General features: G+C 62.9%; 1 protein-coding gene across 1 annotated transcript in view; it reads left to right on the top strand.

Moving 5' to 3' along the window:
• NEK6 (NIMA related kinase 6) overlaps nt 1-20051 on the top strand; it is a 71209-nt gene that overhangs the window by 28218 nt on the left and 22940 nt on the right. The window contains exons 2-4 of the mRNA XM_062207584.1: nt 9289-9407; nt 17213-17353; nt 18202-18264. Of these exons, the coding sequence (XP_062063568.1) occupies nt 9318-9407; nt 17213-17353; nt 18202-18264 (294 nt within the window). The 5' untranslated portion in view covers nt 9289-9317. The remainder of the gene's footprint in view (nt 1-9288; nt 9408-17212; nt 17354-18201; nt 18265-20051) is intronic.

The raw sequence follows: 20051 nt of genomic DNA, 5'->3' as shown, positions 1-20051 counted from the left end.
ACTCCGGAGTCAGAGCTGTTTACCCAGCTCTCCCTCTGCCACCTGCCAGCCCTGAAGGTGAGTGATTTCCTCAAGGGAGGCTCTGTGCGGAAGGAGAGGAAGGCACGTGGTTAGGCAGAGAAAGCTCCAGGGGCCAGGGCTCTGGGACCAGGAGCGACTATCTGGGGGAGTCCAGGAAGGCTGCCTGGAGGAGATGTCCCACGTTGGCCCTGAAGGAGCTGCAGCGTTTGCCAGGAGGCAGTCTGGGGAGCAGAGGCCTGGAGGAGAGAGCGGGCTCATTTCTGGGGAGGTCAGGGCTCGCGGGGTGGGGGACCTGCCCTGGGTCTGAGGTTCACACCGAGTGAGATCCCAGCATCCCCAGCTCCGTGTCCAGGCCAATGACACTGAAATTGAACTTGGGAGAGCATCGATCCGGGTCCAGACGCGGGCCTGGCCCTCTGCCGGTGGCACGAGCCTGCCCAGCTGCGGTGTAACGGGGCACTGCAGGCGTCACGGCAGGGCTGTGCTGGGAGGAAGTGGCCAGCAGGTCACGGCTTCATCTTCGTGAGGGCTGGGGCCAGCCTCAGCCCTGAGCGGTCCCAGAGCCAGGGGCTCTCCCGGACAGAAACCAAAGGCCTCGCTGGGTTTAATCACTTGAGGGGGAAGTGAACGGTGACCGGGAGCTGCCTCGGGCAGGCCCTGCGAGCGCCTGCAGTGTGCGCCGTGGGTGGTCGGGCGTGGCCTGGTGATTCCTGTCTGGTTTGGATGTGTGACCTCGGGGACTCTCTGGGAGGCTGGGAGGAGCCCCTCCATCTGCTGGTCAGCCGGCTCCCACCGGGTGCCTGCCCTGTGCTGCGGCCGGGGCGAGGTGCTGGAGCGCCAGACGCCCACTGCTCTTAGGTTGGCAGAGGAGGCAGACACGTGGCCCAGGACGCAGTCTGGGCCCCGGCCCATGTGGACCCCTGCCTAGGCACCACCTGCCTGCCCACCATGCGCTCAGAGTCCTGGGGGGGTCGAGCTGCCCTCCTCTTCGTGGGTGAGGACGTCATGGCTCCGGAGGGGACAGCGTTTTCCCAAGGTGGCACAGGAGGTGCTGAGCCAGAGCCCTCCCAAGGGGGACTTTGCCCGTCAAAGGCATAGGTGGGTGTTGTGGGCAGAGGCTAGCACATGGAGAGACCCAGAGGCCCAGGATGCTATGTCGCTGGGGAGGCGGCCAGGGGTCAGAAGGAGGCTCATGCCAGCCGCGCAGAGCCTTCTGTCATGCGGCTTTGGTGGGGAACCAGGGGGCCAGGCTCGTGTGGTAGGCAGACCTGTCGGTGAGGGGCTGGTGGTCCAGTCTGCAGGGGCACTGGGCCCGGGAAGGCAGGCAGGGGGGGCTCTGCAGCAAGCAGACCTCTGCATTTGGGAGCAGAGTCGGCACAGGTGTAGGCCGTGAGGGAGGGTGAGCCTGGGTTCCTGCCGAGTCCCTGCACTCAGAGGTAGCCCCAGGCTCCAGCTCGGGTGTGTCCAGTGTGCAGGTGGTAGGGACCTGGAACTCCAGAGAGAGCCCCAGATGGGAGGGAGGGGCAGGCAGGGCAGGGATGCCAGTGAGGGGAGGTGGGTGAAGAGAGTCCAGGGCCCCCGCAGCCCTGAGCCAAGGCCGCTCTAAGGGCCAGCTGGACGCAGCATGGCCCCTGACTGGCAGGTGCTGCAGGCCACGCCAGGGAGGCCCCGCTGCCCCGAGGAAGGGGACAGTTGGGAGTCCCTGTGCATGGCCTGGCCCTTCTTCCAGGGGCAGCTCCTGGCCCGAGGGCCTGCGCCGTAGAGAAGCTGGGCTTCCACTGCTGGGTCGCAGAGCCCCAGGATCTGAGCAGGGTGGGGGGTGGGGGGAGCCCGAACGGGACCCGTCCAGAAGCCAGACAGCATCTGTGGCTTTTCCCCCGCAGCTCCACGGCCCCTCTGCCTCCGAGAGGGGCTGCTTCCTGTCAAGTGATGAGTAATGCCTGCTTATCCCAGGACAGGGCAGGGGAGGGCTCGGCCACCAGAGTCCCCTCACTCAGTCATGGTCACTGGCAGGCTGGGTGTCAAGTGTCGGCTCTGCCCGTTGCCTGCTGTGTGACCCCCGACCCATCGCTTACCTGTCTGAGCTCTCCAGTCCTCTGCACGTTGCAGGTGGCAGCAGCTCCCGCCCAGGGCGCCTGTGAGGCTGGAGACACCACGTCAGCCCGGGGGCGTCTGGCGTGCATTGGCTCCGCTCGTGGCACGCTGTTGTGACGCCGCCCCTCCCCCAGCCAGGCCAGGTGCTCCTGGGCTTGCACAGGGACACTAGGGTCGCTCGAGTTTCTTCCCCAGGTTGCCCAGCCCTGCTGGTCTGAGAGGCCAAGGACATGGCAGCTCTCGCCTCTGCGGGGACTTGGACACAGAAAAGCCACACTTCTCTGGGGACAGCAGGGTGGGCTGCTGGCTCCTCCCAGGTTTCTCGGCACCCTTGGTTGTTGGTGACGCTGGGGCAGCCTGGGGCCCGTCCATGGCCTGGTGGTGGGAGTCTCTGGCTCTCCCTGCTGGGCAGCGGGGCTCCTCTCTGTGGGGGGCATATGGCAGTGCCCGCCTGGAGAACCGCTCCAGGCCGGCTGATGGCCCTCGACGGGGGCACCCGGGAGCCGGCTGGACAAGAGCAGTCGGCCCAGCCGCTGGCACGGGCCTCGGTTTCTTCATTGGAGGAGGAAAGGTGTGCACATGGGGGCGAACCACCGATGGCTTCCTGTTTCAGGGAGACCGGTGTGGTCCGGCCGAGGCTGACCTCCGAGGGCATCTGTGGGGTTCGGCAGCACCTGTGAGCCTTCAGCACCCCAGCCCTGCCTCAGTGGACGGGAGGAGAGTGCCGGGCTGACCCCCGCCCTGCACTCGCACTGGCACACGCCTTGGCGAGCAGATGGCAGGCAGGACGCACTGTGTAGCCCCTCCAGGTGGCGGGGGGGGGGCACACACACACCCGCAGCCCCCGTGAGGCCCCACCCACAGACCCTGGCACGCGTGGGCACTCACACCTTCTCCAGGCAGGCTGGCCCCTCTGCCAGGGCCTTCCTGGTGTCTTGGCTCATCTTGTTCCGGGGGACCCTCCAAATGACACATGTGGCATGACGTTTGGCAGGAGACAAAGGAGGGGCTTCTGCCTAGGGGAAGATTTTAGAAGACAGGGGGCAAGGGTCAGAAAGGTTCCCTAGGGACCTGGGAACCCAGCACAGTATGGCTACTGGTTTCTCTCAGGGAGTGCCCAGGCTGAACCCAGGCCCCTGGATCCCCTCATGCCGCTCCCGTGTCAGGAATCGCCGAGGCGGCTGGGGCGGCAGACCAGCTCAGAGGTGATGGTTGCCCCAAGGAAGCCGAGCCGTGAGCTGTGTGGCCCTGAGCAGTCTCTGCCCGCTCCGAGCCCCAGTTGCATGCCTGTCATAGGGCAGTTAGAGCGAGCGATGCCCACAGCAGCCGGGGCCTCGTGTTCCGCGTCATGGACTGGAGACCCCATGCTGGGGCAAACTGGACCGTGCAATCGGTTCCTGAGCTGGTCCCTGGGACCACACCTTGGGGCAGCTGCTGTTACCCTCCCTCGGGGCTGGGAAGCCGCACGGTGCTGCCCACAGGGCCTTTGCTCTGTGGGGAAGAAAGGCTGGCTTTGAGGTGCCTGCCGCGCGGGGCATTCCACGGAGTTTTGGCCCCTGGCTTGGCCTGGCAGCCCCAGCCTCGTTGTTCTGCAGCTTGGCAGGGACGACAGGATTCTGGGGACAGGCCTCTCCCCACGCCAACCTACCCACCTGTGCCTGTTCCCCATGCCAGCTCAGGGCAACAACTGTGCCTGCTCCCCGTGCCAGCCCAGTGCCCTCCCGCTCGCCTGTGCCTGCTCCCCATGCCAGCCCAGTACCTGCCCGCCCTCCTGCCCACCTGTACCTACTCCCCATACCAACCCAGTACCCGCCTGCCCGTGCCTTCTCCCCATGCCCCAGGCCCCTCCGCCTTGGTCTTTTTGTATGTGAACCCTTAAGAAGCAGTTTGTGGCAGGATTGACTAGGGTAAGGGCTAGGGTTTCTGTGGGAGGGTAGACAGGCAGAGTGCAAAGTCATTGAGATCTGGGTTTGAGTCTTCCCTCTGCAGTGTATGAGCCAAATGGGGTTGAGCCTCAGTCTCCCCATCTGTATAATGGGTTTACCATCAGCCCCGAGGAGGAATGGAAAACACCTGTCGCACTGAAGGTGCTCAGAAAAACCTTCGTCCCTTTTAGAGGGGTCCCTCTGGCACTTGATGTGCAGGGCCTAGCAGAGTCCCCCGGGCCCCTGCTTCTCCCTGGGGACTGTCATGAGCGGGTGCCATTTGGTTCTGGACTGAACAGCTCTTAGTCATGTTCCAGAGCCCCAGGAGTCCAGCAGAAATGGTGTGTGGACACAGCTGGGTGGAGTCCCAGAAGCAAAGTCGGGGGCCCCTCTCATGGGGCCTCTGTAGGGAACCAGCCCCCACCTGCGCATCAGCACAGGCCTCATCCTGACATGGAGAGAGCTTGCTCCTGGGGACCCAGCTGGAGAGACAGCTGCCAGACTGCCACTCCAGGACCCCGGAGGAGTGCGCGTGCTAGTTGTAGACAAAGAGCACCATCACAGGTTAAGTCTTGGCTCTGCTACCCCTGACCTCTGTGACCTGAGCAAATCTCAACCTCCTCGTGCCTCAGTCTCTTCATCTGTGAAATGGGACAGTCACAGACTCCCTCTCCTGGCGGTGGTGTTAAAATGAGATAGATAATAACCGGGGCCCCCCCGCAGTGGGTAGCTCTTCCTGTCATTTTACTGTGGTGACGTCTGACATGGCCTGGGCCCCCCTTGATGTCCCTGGGGCCCCATGTGAGGCCACAGGGTGAGTCCCAAGAGGGTGCAGACTGCTGTCCTGGGCCAGCCGTTGGAGGCCCCGTCAAGGCCACACAGGGAAGGTGGCAGTGGCATCACAGACACCTGCCAGGCTCCTGCCCAGTGGGGTTTGACCAGGTCCGGCTGGCAAGTGATGGAGACAATTTAAATGCAGGCCTGCTGGCCCCCAGGCTCCTGGGACTGGGGCTGGGTGAGGTGGGACAAGGGAAGGGCTAGGGCAGGCGTTATGGCACAGTGGGTGAGGCTACTGCCTGTGATGTGGCATCCCATGTGGGCTCCGGTTCCAGTCCCAGCTGCTCCACTTCTGGTCCAGCTCCCTGTTAATGGCCTGGGAAAGCAGCGGAAGATGGCCCAAGTCCCTGGGGCCCCTGCTCCCACGCGGGAGACCTGGATGGAGTGCTGGGCTCCTGAATTCTGCCTGGCCCAACCCTGGCTCTTGTGGCCATATGGGGAGTGAACCGGCGGAAGGAAGATGTTTGTGTGTGTATCTGTGTGTGTGTGTAATTGACTTTCAAATCAATCAGTCAGTCTAAAAGAACCCAAGAAGGGTGGGCTGTCCGGGCAGGTGGGCAGGTGGGCAAGGGCGTGTGTGGGCTCTGTGCTGCAGCCTTCTGAGATGAAGACAGAACCTCTTTGCTGCAGACAGTTCTCCTCCAGCCTGTCCCTAGAGGTCTCCCCGAGGGCAGAGGGCCGTGAACATGTCACCCCCGAGGGGTCTGGGGGTGCAGCCGGAAGCAGCTGCAGAGCCTAGCCTGCAGGAGTCCCGGTTTCATCTTCAAATGCATGCGCATTTTACATTTGGCTCCTTGCGTGCACATGCGTCCTCCTGGGCAACAGGATGCCTGGGGAGCTGCTCCGCATGTGTCTGTTTATCCTGGGGCCTTTCTTGCCCTCGGTCCTCTGCAGTGTCACCCTGGGGGTGCATCTGCAGCCCAGAGCTCAGCCCAGATGGTAGGGAGACGCTGAGGGCTGCGTGGTCCCACCTGCATTTCAGTACCCGGCTGGGAGACCCCGCGATGCAGGTGCAACAAGAGGCCTACACTGGGGCAGAGGCCAGGCTGTCAGGAGCCCAGGCCCTCCACGTAACCACATCCGAGACGATGCTGTGTGTACAGGGAACCAGAGAGGCACCTGTTTATCTCGACACTGGGCCACTTGGAAAGCTCCTGGGCAGTGGAATTGAAATCAAATCCAGGGCCGACGTTGGGGCACAGCAGGTTAAGCCACTGCTTGTAAAGCCGGCATTGCCGATCCCAGGGCTAGCTGGAGTCCTGACGGCTCTGCTTTCAGTCCAACTCTCCGCTAATGCATCTGGGAAGGCAGCGAATGATGGGCCCCTCACCCATGTGGGAGACCCAGATGGGGCTCCTGGCTCCTGGCTTCGGCCTGGCCCAGCCTTGGCTGTTATGGGCATTTTGGAGGTCAGCCAGTGATTGTCAGTTCTCTCTCTCTCTCTCTCTCTCTCTCTCTCTGCTTTTCAAATAAATAAATCTTAAAAAGGACATTGAGGGACCAGCATCGTGGCCTAGTGTGTTAAGCTGCCACCTGCAGTGCCTCTATCCCATCTGGCCACTGGTTCAAGTTTCGGCTGTTCTACCTCCGTTCTAACTCCCTGGTATGTGCTGGGGAAAGCAGTGGAAGATGGCGAAGTGTTGCACCCACATGGGAGACCCAGAAAAAGCTCCTGGCTTCAGCCTGGCCCAGCCCTAGACATTGCAGCCATGTGGGGAATGAACCAGCGGATAGAAGATCTCTCTTTCTGTTTCCCTCTCTCTCTTGTAACTCTTTCAAATACTTACATTTTTTAAAAAAAGCAATCAGGGACCAGTGCTGTGGCATGGTAGGTTGAGCCACCACCTGCGGTGCCATCATCCTTTGTGGGCACCGGTTCAAGTCCTGGCTGCTCTGCTTCTGATCCAGCTCTCTGCTAGTGCACCAGGGAAAGCAGCAGAAAGTGGCCTGGGTGCTGGGGCCTCTGCGCCTGTGTGGGAGACCTGGCGGAGACTCCTGGCTTCGGCTTGGCCCAGCCCTGGCCATTGCAGCCATTTGTCCTGGCTCCTGCCTTTGGTCTGTCACAGCCCAGCCATTTCAGCCAGTTGGGGAGTGAACCAGCAGGTGGAAGATATTCTCTCTCTCTCTCTCTCTCTCTCCCTCTCCCTCTCTCCCCTTCCCCACCCCCTCAAAGTAGCTCTGCCTTTCAGATAAATACATCTTTAAAAAAAAAAACTGAAATCCGTGCATCAGATTTTTGGAATGTGCATTTTCCATGAACTTTTTGAAGGTCTGTGTATCTGTGGGTTTCAAACTTTTTTGCACCCAAATAGACTTTATCTTTCGGCTCGGTTTTCTCGGAACACTTGCGAGTGCCCTCCTCCATCAGGAGCCACAGCAAACGGCTGCGTCTGCTGCTCAGAGGCTGCACTTCCGCGAGTTCACACTCAGGACGCGGCCCCGACGCTGCCAGCACGCCCAGCCCAGGCGCCCCTGCCCCTCGCATCTGCTCCCTGGCGGCCTCGCTCTTCTGTCCACTCTGTGCTGGAGAGCAGCTTTCCCCCGAAACAGCTGGTGGGAGGTGTGTGAGGGGCGGGGTGGACACAGACACCTGCGTGCAGGTCCCCGAGATGCCTTCTGGGAGCCCAAGGGTCCAGCTCAGAGGGCGAGTCAGACTGGGGGGACATCCTTGGACACAAAGGCATCACAGGGTGGGGTTGACCCGGGGGTGAGGATTCCCACATCCACACATGAGAGCAGCGTGAGTTCAAGTCCCAGCTCCGGCTCCTGACTCCAGCTTCCTGCCTGTGCAGCCCCTGGAGTCAGCAGATGACGGCTTATGTAGTTGAATTCCTGCCGCTCACACGGGAGACCTGGATTGCGTCCCCAGCTCCGGGCTTTGGGCTGCGCGTTGTGGGCACTTGGGGAAGAAACCAGCAGATGGGAGTGCTCTCTGTCCTCCTGCCTCTCACACCTATAGACGTGAAAAGGCATGGTAGACGGCCCTGGAGCCCACCACCATCTATTGCTGGACTCAGGGTGTGGAGGGGCAGAGGAGACGCAGGCAGTGAGCTCCCCCTGGCACAGCATCTGTGTACTCTGCCCCTTTGTTGGTGGGGATGTGGGTTTGCTGGCAAGGAGAATGCGGTGCGGATGGTCAGGGTACCCCGAGCAGGTGCAGGGCGGCAGAGGCAGGGTCTGTCTGAGGGGTGTGATCCTGGGGCTGGGGTCTCCAGCTGCCAGCCCTGAGATGGGGCCTCATGGGCAAGGGCTTTGTCAGGCTGTGCTCCTGGGGCAGCCGGTGGGGGAGTGGGGAGGTGGCGCCGGCACGAGAGACCTGCGGGGCTGTGGGTTCAGCAGGTTGCCCGGCTGGGGCGGGAGACTGGCTCCCATGCTCACCTCCCTCAGGTGCTGGGCCAAGGTCCACCCTGGGGACCTTTCCTGGAGACCCCTGGCTCCCCGGGGCCTGGGCCCGTGCTTCCAGAGGCCCCATCTAGGATGTGGCCAAGTGCAGGGCACTCTTTGGACATCCAGGGTGGGTCTGGCAGAGGTAGCAACAGCCAAGGTCAGGGGCCTTTGGTTCGTGACCCATGGGTGGCCTGGCCCTGGCCCATGGAGGGTGCCGGAGAGGTGCTTGCTGGGGCAGTGACGGCCTTTGTCCCCTTGGGAGTCGCTTTTCCCTCACATCAAAGAGGATTGTGGGACTGGAGCCAGCTCCCCCCCACACACACAAGGAGCCAAACAGATTTTTCTGCAAGCGCAGCTTCAGCCCCTGCCTCAGAGATGCCTGCCCGACGGGGGAGGCTGCCTCTGACACCAGGGGTGGAAGCGACGTGGGGGCTGCCACTCGATGGCTGAAGACCATCAGGACTGCACGCAGAGTGGATGCTCAGTTGGGGCGGCTGCTGTGGCTACAGGACTGGCACCCATGGCCCTGGGCTTCCCAGGGTGGCGGTGCCTGGCACGCCAGGGCCCAGCAAGGGCGGGACCATGGGCTCCTTCCTGCAGCCACTGCCACGGCCCGCCTCGTGCCTCTCTCCCCACTGCCAGGCTGCCCACCAGGGTTTATGCAGTGGTGGCGATGGGGACAGGGGACAGAACTGTCTCCAAGCAGCAAAGAAGGAGTGGCGGGAATGAGACGTGGGAGTCTGGCCAACGTGGGGCTGAGGCCGGTGCCCTCCCCGCCTGCCCCCGGAGCACTGAGCCTTTTCCCTGTGGGGAGCTTCTGGCCGGGAGCATCCTAGCCCCCGAGTCAGGACAGTGAAAGGGAGGGAATGTGGGGCATCACGTGCTGGCCATGCTGCTCCGGAGCCAGGTGGCTGTGGCCAGTCACTGTGGGCTCTGCGCCTCAGTGTTCACACCTGTGAAGTGGGGCCGTGAAAAGCCCAGAGTATCCTAAAGAGAAAGTGACCAGGCCTGTTTTCTGTTGCAGCCCGTGCCCGTGGGAGGCTGGCATGCAGGATGGCAGGACAGCCCAGCCACCTGCCCCATGGAGGGAGCGCCAACAACCTCTGCCACACCCCAGGGCCCGCACACCCTCCCGACACACAGGTAAGCCCCTCTCCTCTGTCTGTGGAGCATTGAAGAGGCCCGAGCAGCAGAGGTGCCCGGGGCTGCTTTGTCTGATTTCCTAGTCACTGGCAGAAGCCCCTCAGCACCTCCAGACAGAATCTCGTCTTGAATGCTCCCAGCGACGGGGAGCTCACTACCTACCTAGGGAGCCCTTCATTGGATTGAGCGGCACTGAGAGAGGCCTCCTCTGTGCCAGGCCTTGGTCCTGCATGGGCTCCCACGTGAGTGGGCGGCCTCGGCTCAGCTGGATCAGTGCTGTGTGGGAAGGAGCTCTGGAGGCCCAAGGACAGGGAGGGGCCTTGAGCCATGTCAGGCTCGCTTTAGTGCAGTCCTGTGTCTGCCCTCATCAACCTCTCTGGTGCCCGCAGAGCTGCGGGGAACCCTGGTCCCCTCGTGCCAGAGCCACCGCCCGCACTTTCCTGGAAGTGGCTCTGGTCTCGGAGCTGCCCCGCACACGCTGCGCCTCTGCACACACCATCCGCCGGGCTCAGGATGCCCCCCCCCAGCTCTTGCTCCTCCCTGTGCCGCCTGCACCCCCGGGTGCTGGCCGTGATCACTTCCCGTGGGTGTGGTTCCTGGCTCTGCCTCCCTTGCTGGACAGAGAATCCCACACTGGACCAGGCACAGAGTGAGTGCCCCCCCCCCCAGGACACGGCCGCATGGGACCCCGAGCCAGGCCTGTGCCCCCAGGGAGCCTCCCCGAGGAGGAGGAGGGCAGAAGCCCAGCAGAAGAAACCCAGAGCCCAGTGAGGCACCTGATGCCAGCGAGGCTTCCTCCAGGTGTGACATGCGAAGTCCCAGTGGGCTCGTCTGGCGAGGCACCTGGGACCGGAGCCTGCGGGATCCTCTGATCGGCCCACAGCTGATCAGAGCTGTCTTTTTGGTCCAAGGCTGAGGCCTAAATCGGGGGAGACTCAGACACCAACACTTTGCTGTCACAGGTTCCAGGTCCTGGTGGCCATGTCCAGTTGTACAGGTTCAGTACTGTGCAAGGTGCCTAGCCAGGGAGGTAGGTGGGTCTGAAATCCTTCCCCTGTGCTCGCACTGTCACCAAGCTGTGCGCCCTGGTGCAGGGCTGCACCAGCCCTAGGCAAAGGGCACCATTGCAGGTGCACACAGAGGTGACGTGTAAGCAAGCAGATGTGTGCATGTGCGTGCGTGTGTGTGTGTGTGTGTGTGTCCCTGGGCATCTGTGGGGTCTGCACTTCCTTTCCTGCCAGTGGCTGGGACACGGGGCCCCATTGCCAGGGTAGAACCTGGGGAGGCCCCAGGCCACGGTGGTCCAGCCTCCCGCAAGGACTCGGCCCTGATGGCCAGGGGGCAGGGGCCTGCTCGGGAACTGTAGTAATTTGTCACATGAAGTCGTTCTCCAGCCACCGGATCCCCCTTGATTAATCGCCCAGAATGAGTCGGTTGCATTTCGAGCAATTAGGGTTAATTACAGCCTCATTTGGCAGAGGAAAGAGCCCGGAATGACTTGAGGAGCCGGCGAGGAAGCCGTGGGCCGCAGCGGCGGGCGCGGTGTCTCGTGGCACACATTGGAGTGGGTAATGACATAGTTAGGTGTAATTAGATCCCATTACTCAGCGTTGGGCGGCACTGGGCAGCAGCTGACGGGGGTGGGGGGCCGGGGGGCGGGGCTGGTACCGGCAGCATCTGTCCAGTTTGCAGAGCCGGGGCACGTGGCCGCTTGGGAGTGGGAGACGGTCAGGTGCTCCGTCCCTCCTGGGGTCCTGAAGCGTGGCTGTTTAGACAGTCTGGGGAGACATCGTGGCCAAGCCCTGCCTGTCTACAGATGTAGAGCAGAGAGGCCACCCGCCCGGACGTGATGGCAGCACCGTGGCCGGCGGTGCTGCTCTGGCCCCGACACCTTCCCTGGCGGGAGGAAGGAGCCGGGCTGCACACAGGGCAGGTGCGTGTTTGAGTTCTGTTCCCAGCGCCTTCCCTTACCTGCCTGGTGGTGTCCGGTGCGAGAACTTTCTGAGCCTCAGCTTGGGAAGCAGCTGCGAGGACCCAGCGACACGAGATAGCGTGGCTGCCGGGGAAATGCTAAGTCGTGGGTCTTTTCTATTTTTAAAGATCCTTCTAGTTTTGGGGCTGGCATTGTGGCACAGTGGGTTGAGCCCCACCTGTGACCCTGGAACCCATATGAGCGCTGGTTCAAGTCCCGACTGCTCCACTTCCAATCCAGCTTCCTGCTAACGCACCTGGGAAAGCAGCGAGAGATGGCCCAGGTCTCTGGACGGAGTTCTTGGCTCCTGGCTTCAGCCTGGCCCAGCACAGCCGTTGTGGTCACTTGGGGAGTGAACCAGCAGATGGAAGACCTACCTCTGTCTCTCCTCTCTGCTACTCTGCCTTTCAAATAAAATATTGTTTTAAAACCATGTTAAAGAGCCCAGTCCTGGGCAGTGCCCCCGGTGTGGCAAGAACGCACATGGGGCCGCTTGAGCTGGTGCTTGTGACCTGAGCTTGCCAGAAGTGGCTTGCCCAGCTCCAGAAGCTTCTCACGTGGAAACAGAGCCGTTGCATCAGCGACATTGTGTGGGAAATTCATATGTATTTAGGCAAGTGAACACAATAATAACACGTAAATAGACAAAGGCAGGAGGCCGGGGCGAGGTGGCAGTCCCCAGGGGGCAGGGGGATCGGAGAGATGCTGCCCGGTGTTCCCGAAGCAGAAGGAGCACGGCGCAGGCCCCCAACCTGAAGGCGTGCACCAGTGGGGGTGGCTGCGGTCCATGCTGCGTGCTTTCAGACCAAGTCTGCAGCCCACGGGGAGCCGGGAGCCCGTGACGGGACGCGCAGGGCGTGGGTTTCAGAACGATCCCTTCCCACGGATGGGGAGGGGCCAGTGCCTGGGCCTTCCAGGGGGCCTTCGGGGTGGGGGCTGGCCCCGGGGCGCGTGCAGTCCAGAGACCTGGGTGGGAGGTGGAGTGGAGCACCTGCTGCGCTTGGTCACAGAGGGGGAGGTGGCTCGGTGGCGCCTGAGCCTCTCTGTGGTCTCACCCTCCGAGTCTTGGCTGGTTGGACCTGCGAGCTGGAGCCAGGCTTTCTCATTGTGCGCCTTGAACTTGGAGAGAGACTGTCCTGGGCAAGCCGCTCTGATTTAGGCGACCCTGGCTTATGTTCGTAGGTGTCTTCCCATGCTATGGGGTCAGGGTGGGGGGAGGGTGTTGCTCACTGGTCCTGTGAGGCCCTGTACCCCACCCCAACCCCGTGCAGCCGGGTGCAGCCTTCCCCGTGGAGGCCAGAGGCCGTCGCGGTGAGGGTGCCTGGCGCTTCGCTCGTTTGATCCTGCCCCCAGCTCAGGAGGAGGCAGGCGTGCAACCTGCCTTGTGCTGTCGAGGGGCGGGGTCCCGAGCCGCCCCAGGTTCTCGTGGCCCAGTCTCTGAGACAGGAGGCTGGCTCTGGGCTTGAAATCCTTCTGGCTCGGCTGGAGGGAGCCTGGCCATGTGGGCTCGCTGTAAGCCGTGCCCTTCTTTTGTGCAGAGCACATTGCAAACATCGCGCTGGGGACACAGATCCCGGCTCTGTTAGCAGTCGCCTGCGCGCAGTGTCAGATGTCCTTTAAGGTGAGGCCCCGTGTACAGGAGATGTCACTCTGATGAAGGGCGCTTTCTCCAATCCTCCAAGCCATTGCCTGGAGATTAATGATGCATTGCGAATTTCAGGGAGAAAAGGCCCATCCAGTGTAAAGATGATTAAAATTCGGGTCAGAAGTCTGACTTAGTCAGGCTAAATTTTTTAATGAGATTTCAGAAAATTAATTGGGCGAATGCATTTTTATTCTTTTAACATGTAATTTTATGCTCCTGTTTAAAAAAAAAAAAAAGAAAGGGGTTATGATGGCTGAGGCTTATTTTGGTTCAAGCATTTTAAACTCAAATTAGCGCAGGTGGGGGTGTTTGTGGCCTAATTTGATGTGACTTGGAGAAGAGAGGCCCGGCTTCTGGGGGTGGCGCTGTCTGATGCAGCCCGGCGCTCCCCAGGGTGGGACTGGGGTGGAGGTGACGCAGGGACCGCCATGGGACTGGGACTGGTCTCCAGCCCCCTCCTTTAGGCCTGCAACTGGCAGCAGGGTGTGGGATGGGTGCCATGTCCCTGTCTCCTCCTCCCAGCCCCTCAACCCCCCTCCTCTGCTGTTGGTGGAGAACAGGGGAGCGGGAGACCCTGGGACACGGGCGTGAGGAGTCAGAAACGGCCCGTGTGGTGTCGCCTCGGCCAGTGGCCCACCGTGCAGCCCTAGAGGGGAGACCAGGGCGCCTGTTGTCTCGCAGAGTGCCTTGGCAAACAGCCCCAGGTGACCGGGCAGCCTGTGTCCCTCACCTGCAGGTGCACATCGGCCTCACTGCAGTCCCCAAGGTGACTGCCAGCCCCAGGGTCGGCTGATGCCCCCCTGGCTCGGGCCGGTGGCTGCCGCATGAGAACCCCTTGAGCTTGTGTGCTGGGCCAGGCACAGCCCCACGGCAGGTCATCCCAGCCGGGGGAGGGGGAGCAGGCTTGTCCTCAGGTTCATTTTGCTGGGACAAGCCTGCCAGTCGTAGTAACAGTGGCTGTGAGAATGAACGCCTCACATCCCTCGGGAGCCAGGCCCCCTCCGTTACTTAGGACCCAGCAGCCCACGTACTCTGATTATCTCTGTTACGTAGATGTGGAAACCGAGGCCCAGAAGGCTTTGGCCAAGGCCCACAGCCTGGAAGTGGCAGAGTCAAGATTTGAACCCAAGCCTCCAGGCCCACAGTGCTGGTGTCTCTTCCCCACCGGCAGCCTGTGCCCGTTTGCCAGCACGGGTCCCAGACAGCACAGGGTACAGCAAGCAGCAGGTGGCCAGGTTTCTGAAAGAAGCAGTTGCTCCTCTTGGGGCCAGCATGGCGTGGGCTGCTCGGGCCAGCCCTGGGTCTGCCCAGCTGTTTAGAGGCCCATGGACTCTTGTCCCCCGCACAGGTGACCGGAGCAGAGCTTGCTGGGGGCTGACCCAGGAAGGGAGGGGTCATCTGGAGGTGGCCACAGAGAGCAGCCCCCATACCGGGCCAGGTCTCGGTTCACCCTCTCCTTGGTGCTTGGCACCCTGCAGTGAAGTCAGGGTCTGGGCTCTGCTGGCCCAGGGGGCTGCCCCCAGAGCCCTGTGTCCCTAGTGACCCCACCTGAGCAGAGGCCACCAAAGACGGGGTCCGTCTCAACCCTGGGAGGGCAGTGGAGGCCCCCAGGGCCTGCTGGACTTTGGCCCAGCACACGGTGCTGCCCCCTGCCAGGGCGCTCCTTCCTCTAATTAGGTCCAATGGGTTGTGACAGGAAATGCAAATGTGGGTCATGCATATGCAGATGTGCACTGGAGTCTCCGCCCGCTGTGGCTGGAGTGTCTCCTGCTTCCCGGGGAGCTGTGGGAGTGCAGGGAACAGGGCAGGGCGGCCTCCCGCTCATCACGGTGGTCCCCAAGCAGAGCCTTCCCCGCAGACCCTGTGCTGGGTCCCGGAGGGCGGGACCCCACTCCATGGCACCCAGCAGCGTGAGCCCCACCCTCACTGCCTGGCTATGTGACTGTGCCTCAGTTTCCTCATTTGTAAGGGAGGATGATAGCCCTGGCTTTGCAAGGCTCTCAGGAGATTGCAGGCACTGGGTGGCCAGGCCAGCAGGTGACACCCCGTAGGTCCCAGCCCACCACAGCCCCTGTGTCCTCTGAGTCGGGGAGGCTCCCCCAGCTGCAGAGCCGCCTGGCTCTGTGTCAGGCCGTGTGCTTTCCACTGCATTCTCAGCAGTGACTATGGCCACGTTCCGCTGTCCCTCGTGTGTTTGTCCTTGGACCCAGAGCCACCACACAGGGCACACAGGGAGATACTCCCCCTTCCCCCCGCCTTTTTTTTTTTTTTTTTTTAAGATTTATTTATTTGAAAGAGTTACAGAGAAGCAGAGGCAGAGAGAGAGAGAGGTCTTCCATCCGCTAGGTCACTCCCCAAGTGGCCACAACAGCCAGAGCTGGATCAATCCAAAGTCAGAAGCCAGGAGCTTCTTCCAGGTCTCCCATGGGGTGCAGGGGCCCAAGGACTTGGGCCATCCTCCACTGCTTTCCCAGGCCATAGCAGAGAGCTGGATGGTAAGTGGAGCAGCCAGGACTTGAACCGGCACCCATATGGGATGCCGGCACTGCAGGCGGCAGCCTTACCTGCCATGCCACAGCACCGGCCCCAGGGGGCCCAGGGCCAGGGCACAGAGTGGAGCTCCCGTGGCCAGAACAGGCAGTGACTGTCCTGGCCAATCTCGGGCTCTAGTGGAGAAGCAGAGGAGGTCGGGGGCCCGCCCGGCAGAGATAAAGGGCGTGGCTGTCGCAGTCTCTGGGGTAGTGGGGTCCTGGCTCCCCCATCACCTGTGCAGGCTGGCTGCCGCCCTCCCCTGCAGGCCTCAGTTTCCTGATACGCAGAGAGCAGTGAGGCCGCTCGCGGGGTGTCCGGGGCCCACAGGGCGAGTTCAGAGTCCGGGTGGGCCCAGCTTGTTCGCTGTTGCAGGAAGGAGGCAGCAGGACTGTGCGTGGTGAGGCCTGGCCCCTTCCCGCCATCCTGGTAGGAGGGCACCCCTCCAAGGTTCCCGGCACGGGAGCTGGTGAGGCCCAGAAAGCCAGGGGGTGTCGTGTGGGGGGCCTGCTCAGAGCCTCCGAGCCGCCTCCCACCTGCCCTGCCACACCTGTCCCTCAGTAGCCATGACAACAGCCACGGGGCGCTAAGACGCAGACACCTGGGTTGGCCCCGTTTACAGATGGGGAAGCCAAGGCTCGCGGTGGCTTCCCGCGGTGCCCAAGGTACAGAGTGCCTGTCACACGGTGCTCCCGCGGTCTCCCGCCAGGGCTGGTGGGTCTGCATGTTGGGATCCCAGGGGAAGGCGAGTTCCAGAACACGGCCCAGCCCTGGATCCTCCCCCACCTTGGGTGGTCCTGGGCCCAGTGGGAGAGGCACTTTGACCTTGTGAAGTTCAAGGGCTCCTTCCTGCCTCGGAGGTGCTCTTGGTGTTTGTGGCCTCACCTCAACCCCCAGACTGAACCCCCCAAACATTTCACATTTCTGCACACCTGCTGTGTGCAAGGTGCCCAGCAGTGACCGGGGCCCAGTCCCTGCCTCGTGTCACCGTCCAGCTGGAGAGTTGGTGCTGGTGCTGTTGATCCCCCACTGGGAGTGCCAAGAGGGGCTGTGGTAGGAGAGAGGTGTAGGGGCCGTAGGACTCGGGCAGGGCCTACGCTGCTCGTGTGTGACAGGGGCGGGGGGCAGCTGGTCCCTGCAGAGCCACCAGGAGGTCTCAGGCTTCTTCTTGTCACCGAGCGCAGGTGTCAGGCTGCATCGTCCCCTCCGTGTCGCCCTCTCGGAGGGGCACTGGCCATTTCTGCACCGGCTTGCAGGTTTCAGGGTCAGGTGTGACTTGGGGAGGTCCAGGCGAGACCTGAGCGGCAGCCCCTGTGGCCCTCCCGAGCTGGAGCCCTGCGGCCTCTCTCTCTCTCCCCATCAGTCTGTCACACGCACCCTGCTTGCTGGGCGTGCAGGAATCAGGATGAGCATGGAGCCGCCCTCTGGGGTGGGAATGGGATGGCGCAGGGAGGCGATGGGGCGGCGCGGGCGGTGCGCAGCCCGGCTTCTCACCTGCAGCGGGGCCGTGGCTGGGAGCAGGTGGGACCGGCTGTGGGCTCGGACGGTGGGGTCGTCAAGCAGAGAGCCCCTCTTTCCTGGAGAGGGGCACTGTCGGGGCGCCACGTCCAGGCCTCCCCAGCCTGGTTGGTCACCCCGGATGTGTTCTGTCCCCTCCAGAGGCACCCCAGCACCCTGTCCTTTCGCTGCTCGCTGGCGGACTTCCAGATCGAGAAGAAGATAGGCCGCGGGCAGTTCAGCGAGGTGTACAAGGCCACCTGCCTGCTGGACAGGAAGACGGTGGCCCTGAAGAAGGTGCAGGTGAGCCCATGGCCCGTGCAGGTGGGCTGGGGGGGCACCCCGTTTTTAGCCGAGGAAAGCAACGCGAGACTTCACTCTGCAGGCCACAGAGGGAGTTCAGGGGGTGCTGAGGGGCAGGCCCCATCTCCCTGACCCTGGGCCTGCGGTCACTCCAGGGTCTGGGCTCCCTTGGTTCAGGGCAGGGGTGGGTGGCAAAGCCAGGCTAGGTGGCAGAGGTGGGCTCTGACCCTCAGCCCAGCTCCCCCAGTCTGGAGTGTTCCTGGGTGGGCAGCCCCGAGGGAGAGCGGAGGGGGCCGGTGGGGGCAGGGAGGGGCGGGCGTCCTGTGAGCCTCTCGGGAAAGCCCTGGATCTTCACAGGGGCTCCCCTGGTGCCTGCCGTGGCTCTCCTGGCCGTGGCAGCTTCCGGGCTGGCCTGCGGCAGGGTAGGCCTTCTGTCTGTAAGCCAGGAGGTGTGGGGAGGATCCCCGCCAAGCAGGCTCTGGAGGGGCGCTGGGCACTGTGCCTGCGTCTCACCCAGTCCACACAGCACCACCGCGAGGTCGCCTGTTGGCTGTTCACAGAGGGGAAAGCCGAGGCTCTGGGCCACCCCTCACCTATGCTGGGCTTCTCTGGGCCTCAGTCTTCCCCTCTGTGAGCTGGGCACAGGGGGAGCAGCCATGAGGATTCCAGGGAAGCAGTTAGCACAACCCCGGCTCGGGGTGGCGCTCAGTGATGAGGAACCACTGCTGGTACGAGAGTCCCTCAGCGAGGAGCACGGAGTCGGGGCTCCAACCCTGGTCCCCGTGGTTCCCAGGGGGGCTGGGCCCCACGTTTTAAACCCCTCCCCATTTCTCTCTTTCCACCTCAAGATCTTTGAGATGATGGACGCCAAGGCCAGGCAGGACTGCGTCAAGGAGATCGGCCTGCTGAAAGTGAGTGCCCTGGCCCGGCGCCCATGCGCCTGAGCCTCGGGGCTGTGCGGGGTGACATGCGTGCGGGGGCTGTGGGTGTGCTCAGCGCTGTCCCCGTCCCTCCTGCCCAGAGCAGTGCCTGCAGAGCTTCGGGGCTGGCCTCGCCCTGGCTGGGGCCACTCTGTCCTGGGGCTTCCTCCCCACCAGGGCTTAGGACTCTACCTGAGATCTTGGGGTGACGGGGAGCCCGGGAGACGAGAAATGCTTCAGGTCTTGGAGGCCTGGGGGTCTGGGAGCCTGGGTTCGAGTCCGGATGTCCTGTGTGGCCCTGAGCCTCAGCGTGCCCGTCTGCTCAGTGGGAGGAGCGGCCTCACAGGAAGCAGCAGGACTGGGAAGGAGGAGTAAAAGTGACACACAGCAGGCGTCACTCATCAAGCGGGGGTTGCCGGTGGCCGTGGCGACAGCTGTGACGCCCGCCGAGTCTGAGCTGCACAGTCTCCCTGCACGCGCCTGCCCCCGCCCTCGGGGCCTCCCAGGCTGGTGGGGAAACAGGCGGGCGGCACATGGTGATGTTGCAGGGTGACACAGGCTGATCAAAGGGCCAGAGGGCCCAGAGGAGCCCGGTGCTGGGCAGGCCCCATGGGGCCAGGGCACGGGCCCAGAATCTGGGAGGCGGAGATGTGGCAGAGCCGATTACGGCAAGGCGGGTGGACACAGGCTACAGGTACCGGCAGGGTCTCAGCCACGCTCAGCACAGTGGACTTGAACTTGGGGACTTGGGGACTTGGAGAGCTACCGAGGTGGCTGAGAGCCAGAGGGATGTGAGTTTTGAGTTCCTGCTCTGAGGGCCCCGGTGCTCGGTATCCTTATCTCTAGTATGGGTCAGAAAACACCCTTCGATGAGGTATTTTTAAACTTTGGGACACAGCTGGGGTCGCGGGGACTCTGAGCTGGGAACCAGTTGATCCGGTCACCTTGTCCCCTCACGTGCCCTTGCTCCGAGCTAAGGGATCCTGCATTCGTGCAGATTAAGCACAGCCTGCTCTGGGCCCCTGGGCACAAACTGTGTGACCAGAGCCCCTGTGTGGCAGAAGCCCAAGTCCGGGCTGGGGAGGGTGCCCTGCCTTTCCACCCAGGTGCAGCCGGCGACTGTCAAGCAGGGGCCTTGCAGGTGGCACACCCCTCGCCCACTGACCGGGTGGCCAGGGGTCAGCAGTTGACCCCTCAGGGCCTCGGTGTCCAAACCTGTAAAAGGGGCCTGATGACCACGTGCCATGGAGAGGTGCAGAAGGGCTGTCTGCGGAGCCCGGGCAGCTCTGGTGGGTGGCAGTGCCCCTGCGAGGCAGCTGGTTGTCAAGGTGATGCCTCTGCCTGCTACACCATCTCCTCCCCTAAAGGCAGGTGCAGCCCCGTGCCCCGCCCGGGGGGAGGGGGGACAGCAGGGTGTGCCCAGGTGCGAGTTGCTTCCACCACGCCAAAGGGAAGCGTGTTCTCAGCGGGCAGACGGAAGCCAAGCATGCTCATCTTTGGAGCACTTTCCGTGTCCCTGGCTCAAGGGTATCCCCTACCAGAGGCCCGGGCCCACCGGAAGGCCACAGGTGAGAGGGGACTCTCTAGACAAAGGCCTGGGGTCACCACTACAGCTGCCGGCCTTCGCTCCGCTCCCGCGTGCCGTGGACCAATGGCCAGTCCCTTCTCTCTGGGCCGTGGGGATTTGGCCTGGTGGCCTCTGGGGCCCCTGCTTGGCAAGGAACACTTCCTTAACCTCGCAGGCTCAGACCTGCCTCAGTGGGGGGGGGGGGGGGGGC

Source organism: Lepus europaeus, chromosome 12 (genome assembly GCF_033115175.1).
Source record: "Lepus europaeus isolate LE1 chromosome 12, mLepTim1.pri, whole genome shotgun sequence".
In the NCBI taxonomy this organism is placed as follows: domain Eukaryota; kingdom Metazoa; phylum Chordata; class Mammalia; order Lagomorpha; family Leporidae; genus Lepus; species Lepus europaeus.
Note: the sequence above shows the minus strand (reverse complement) of the source record. Positions and strands in the feature narration are given on the sequence as shown.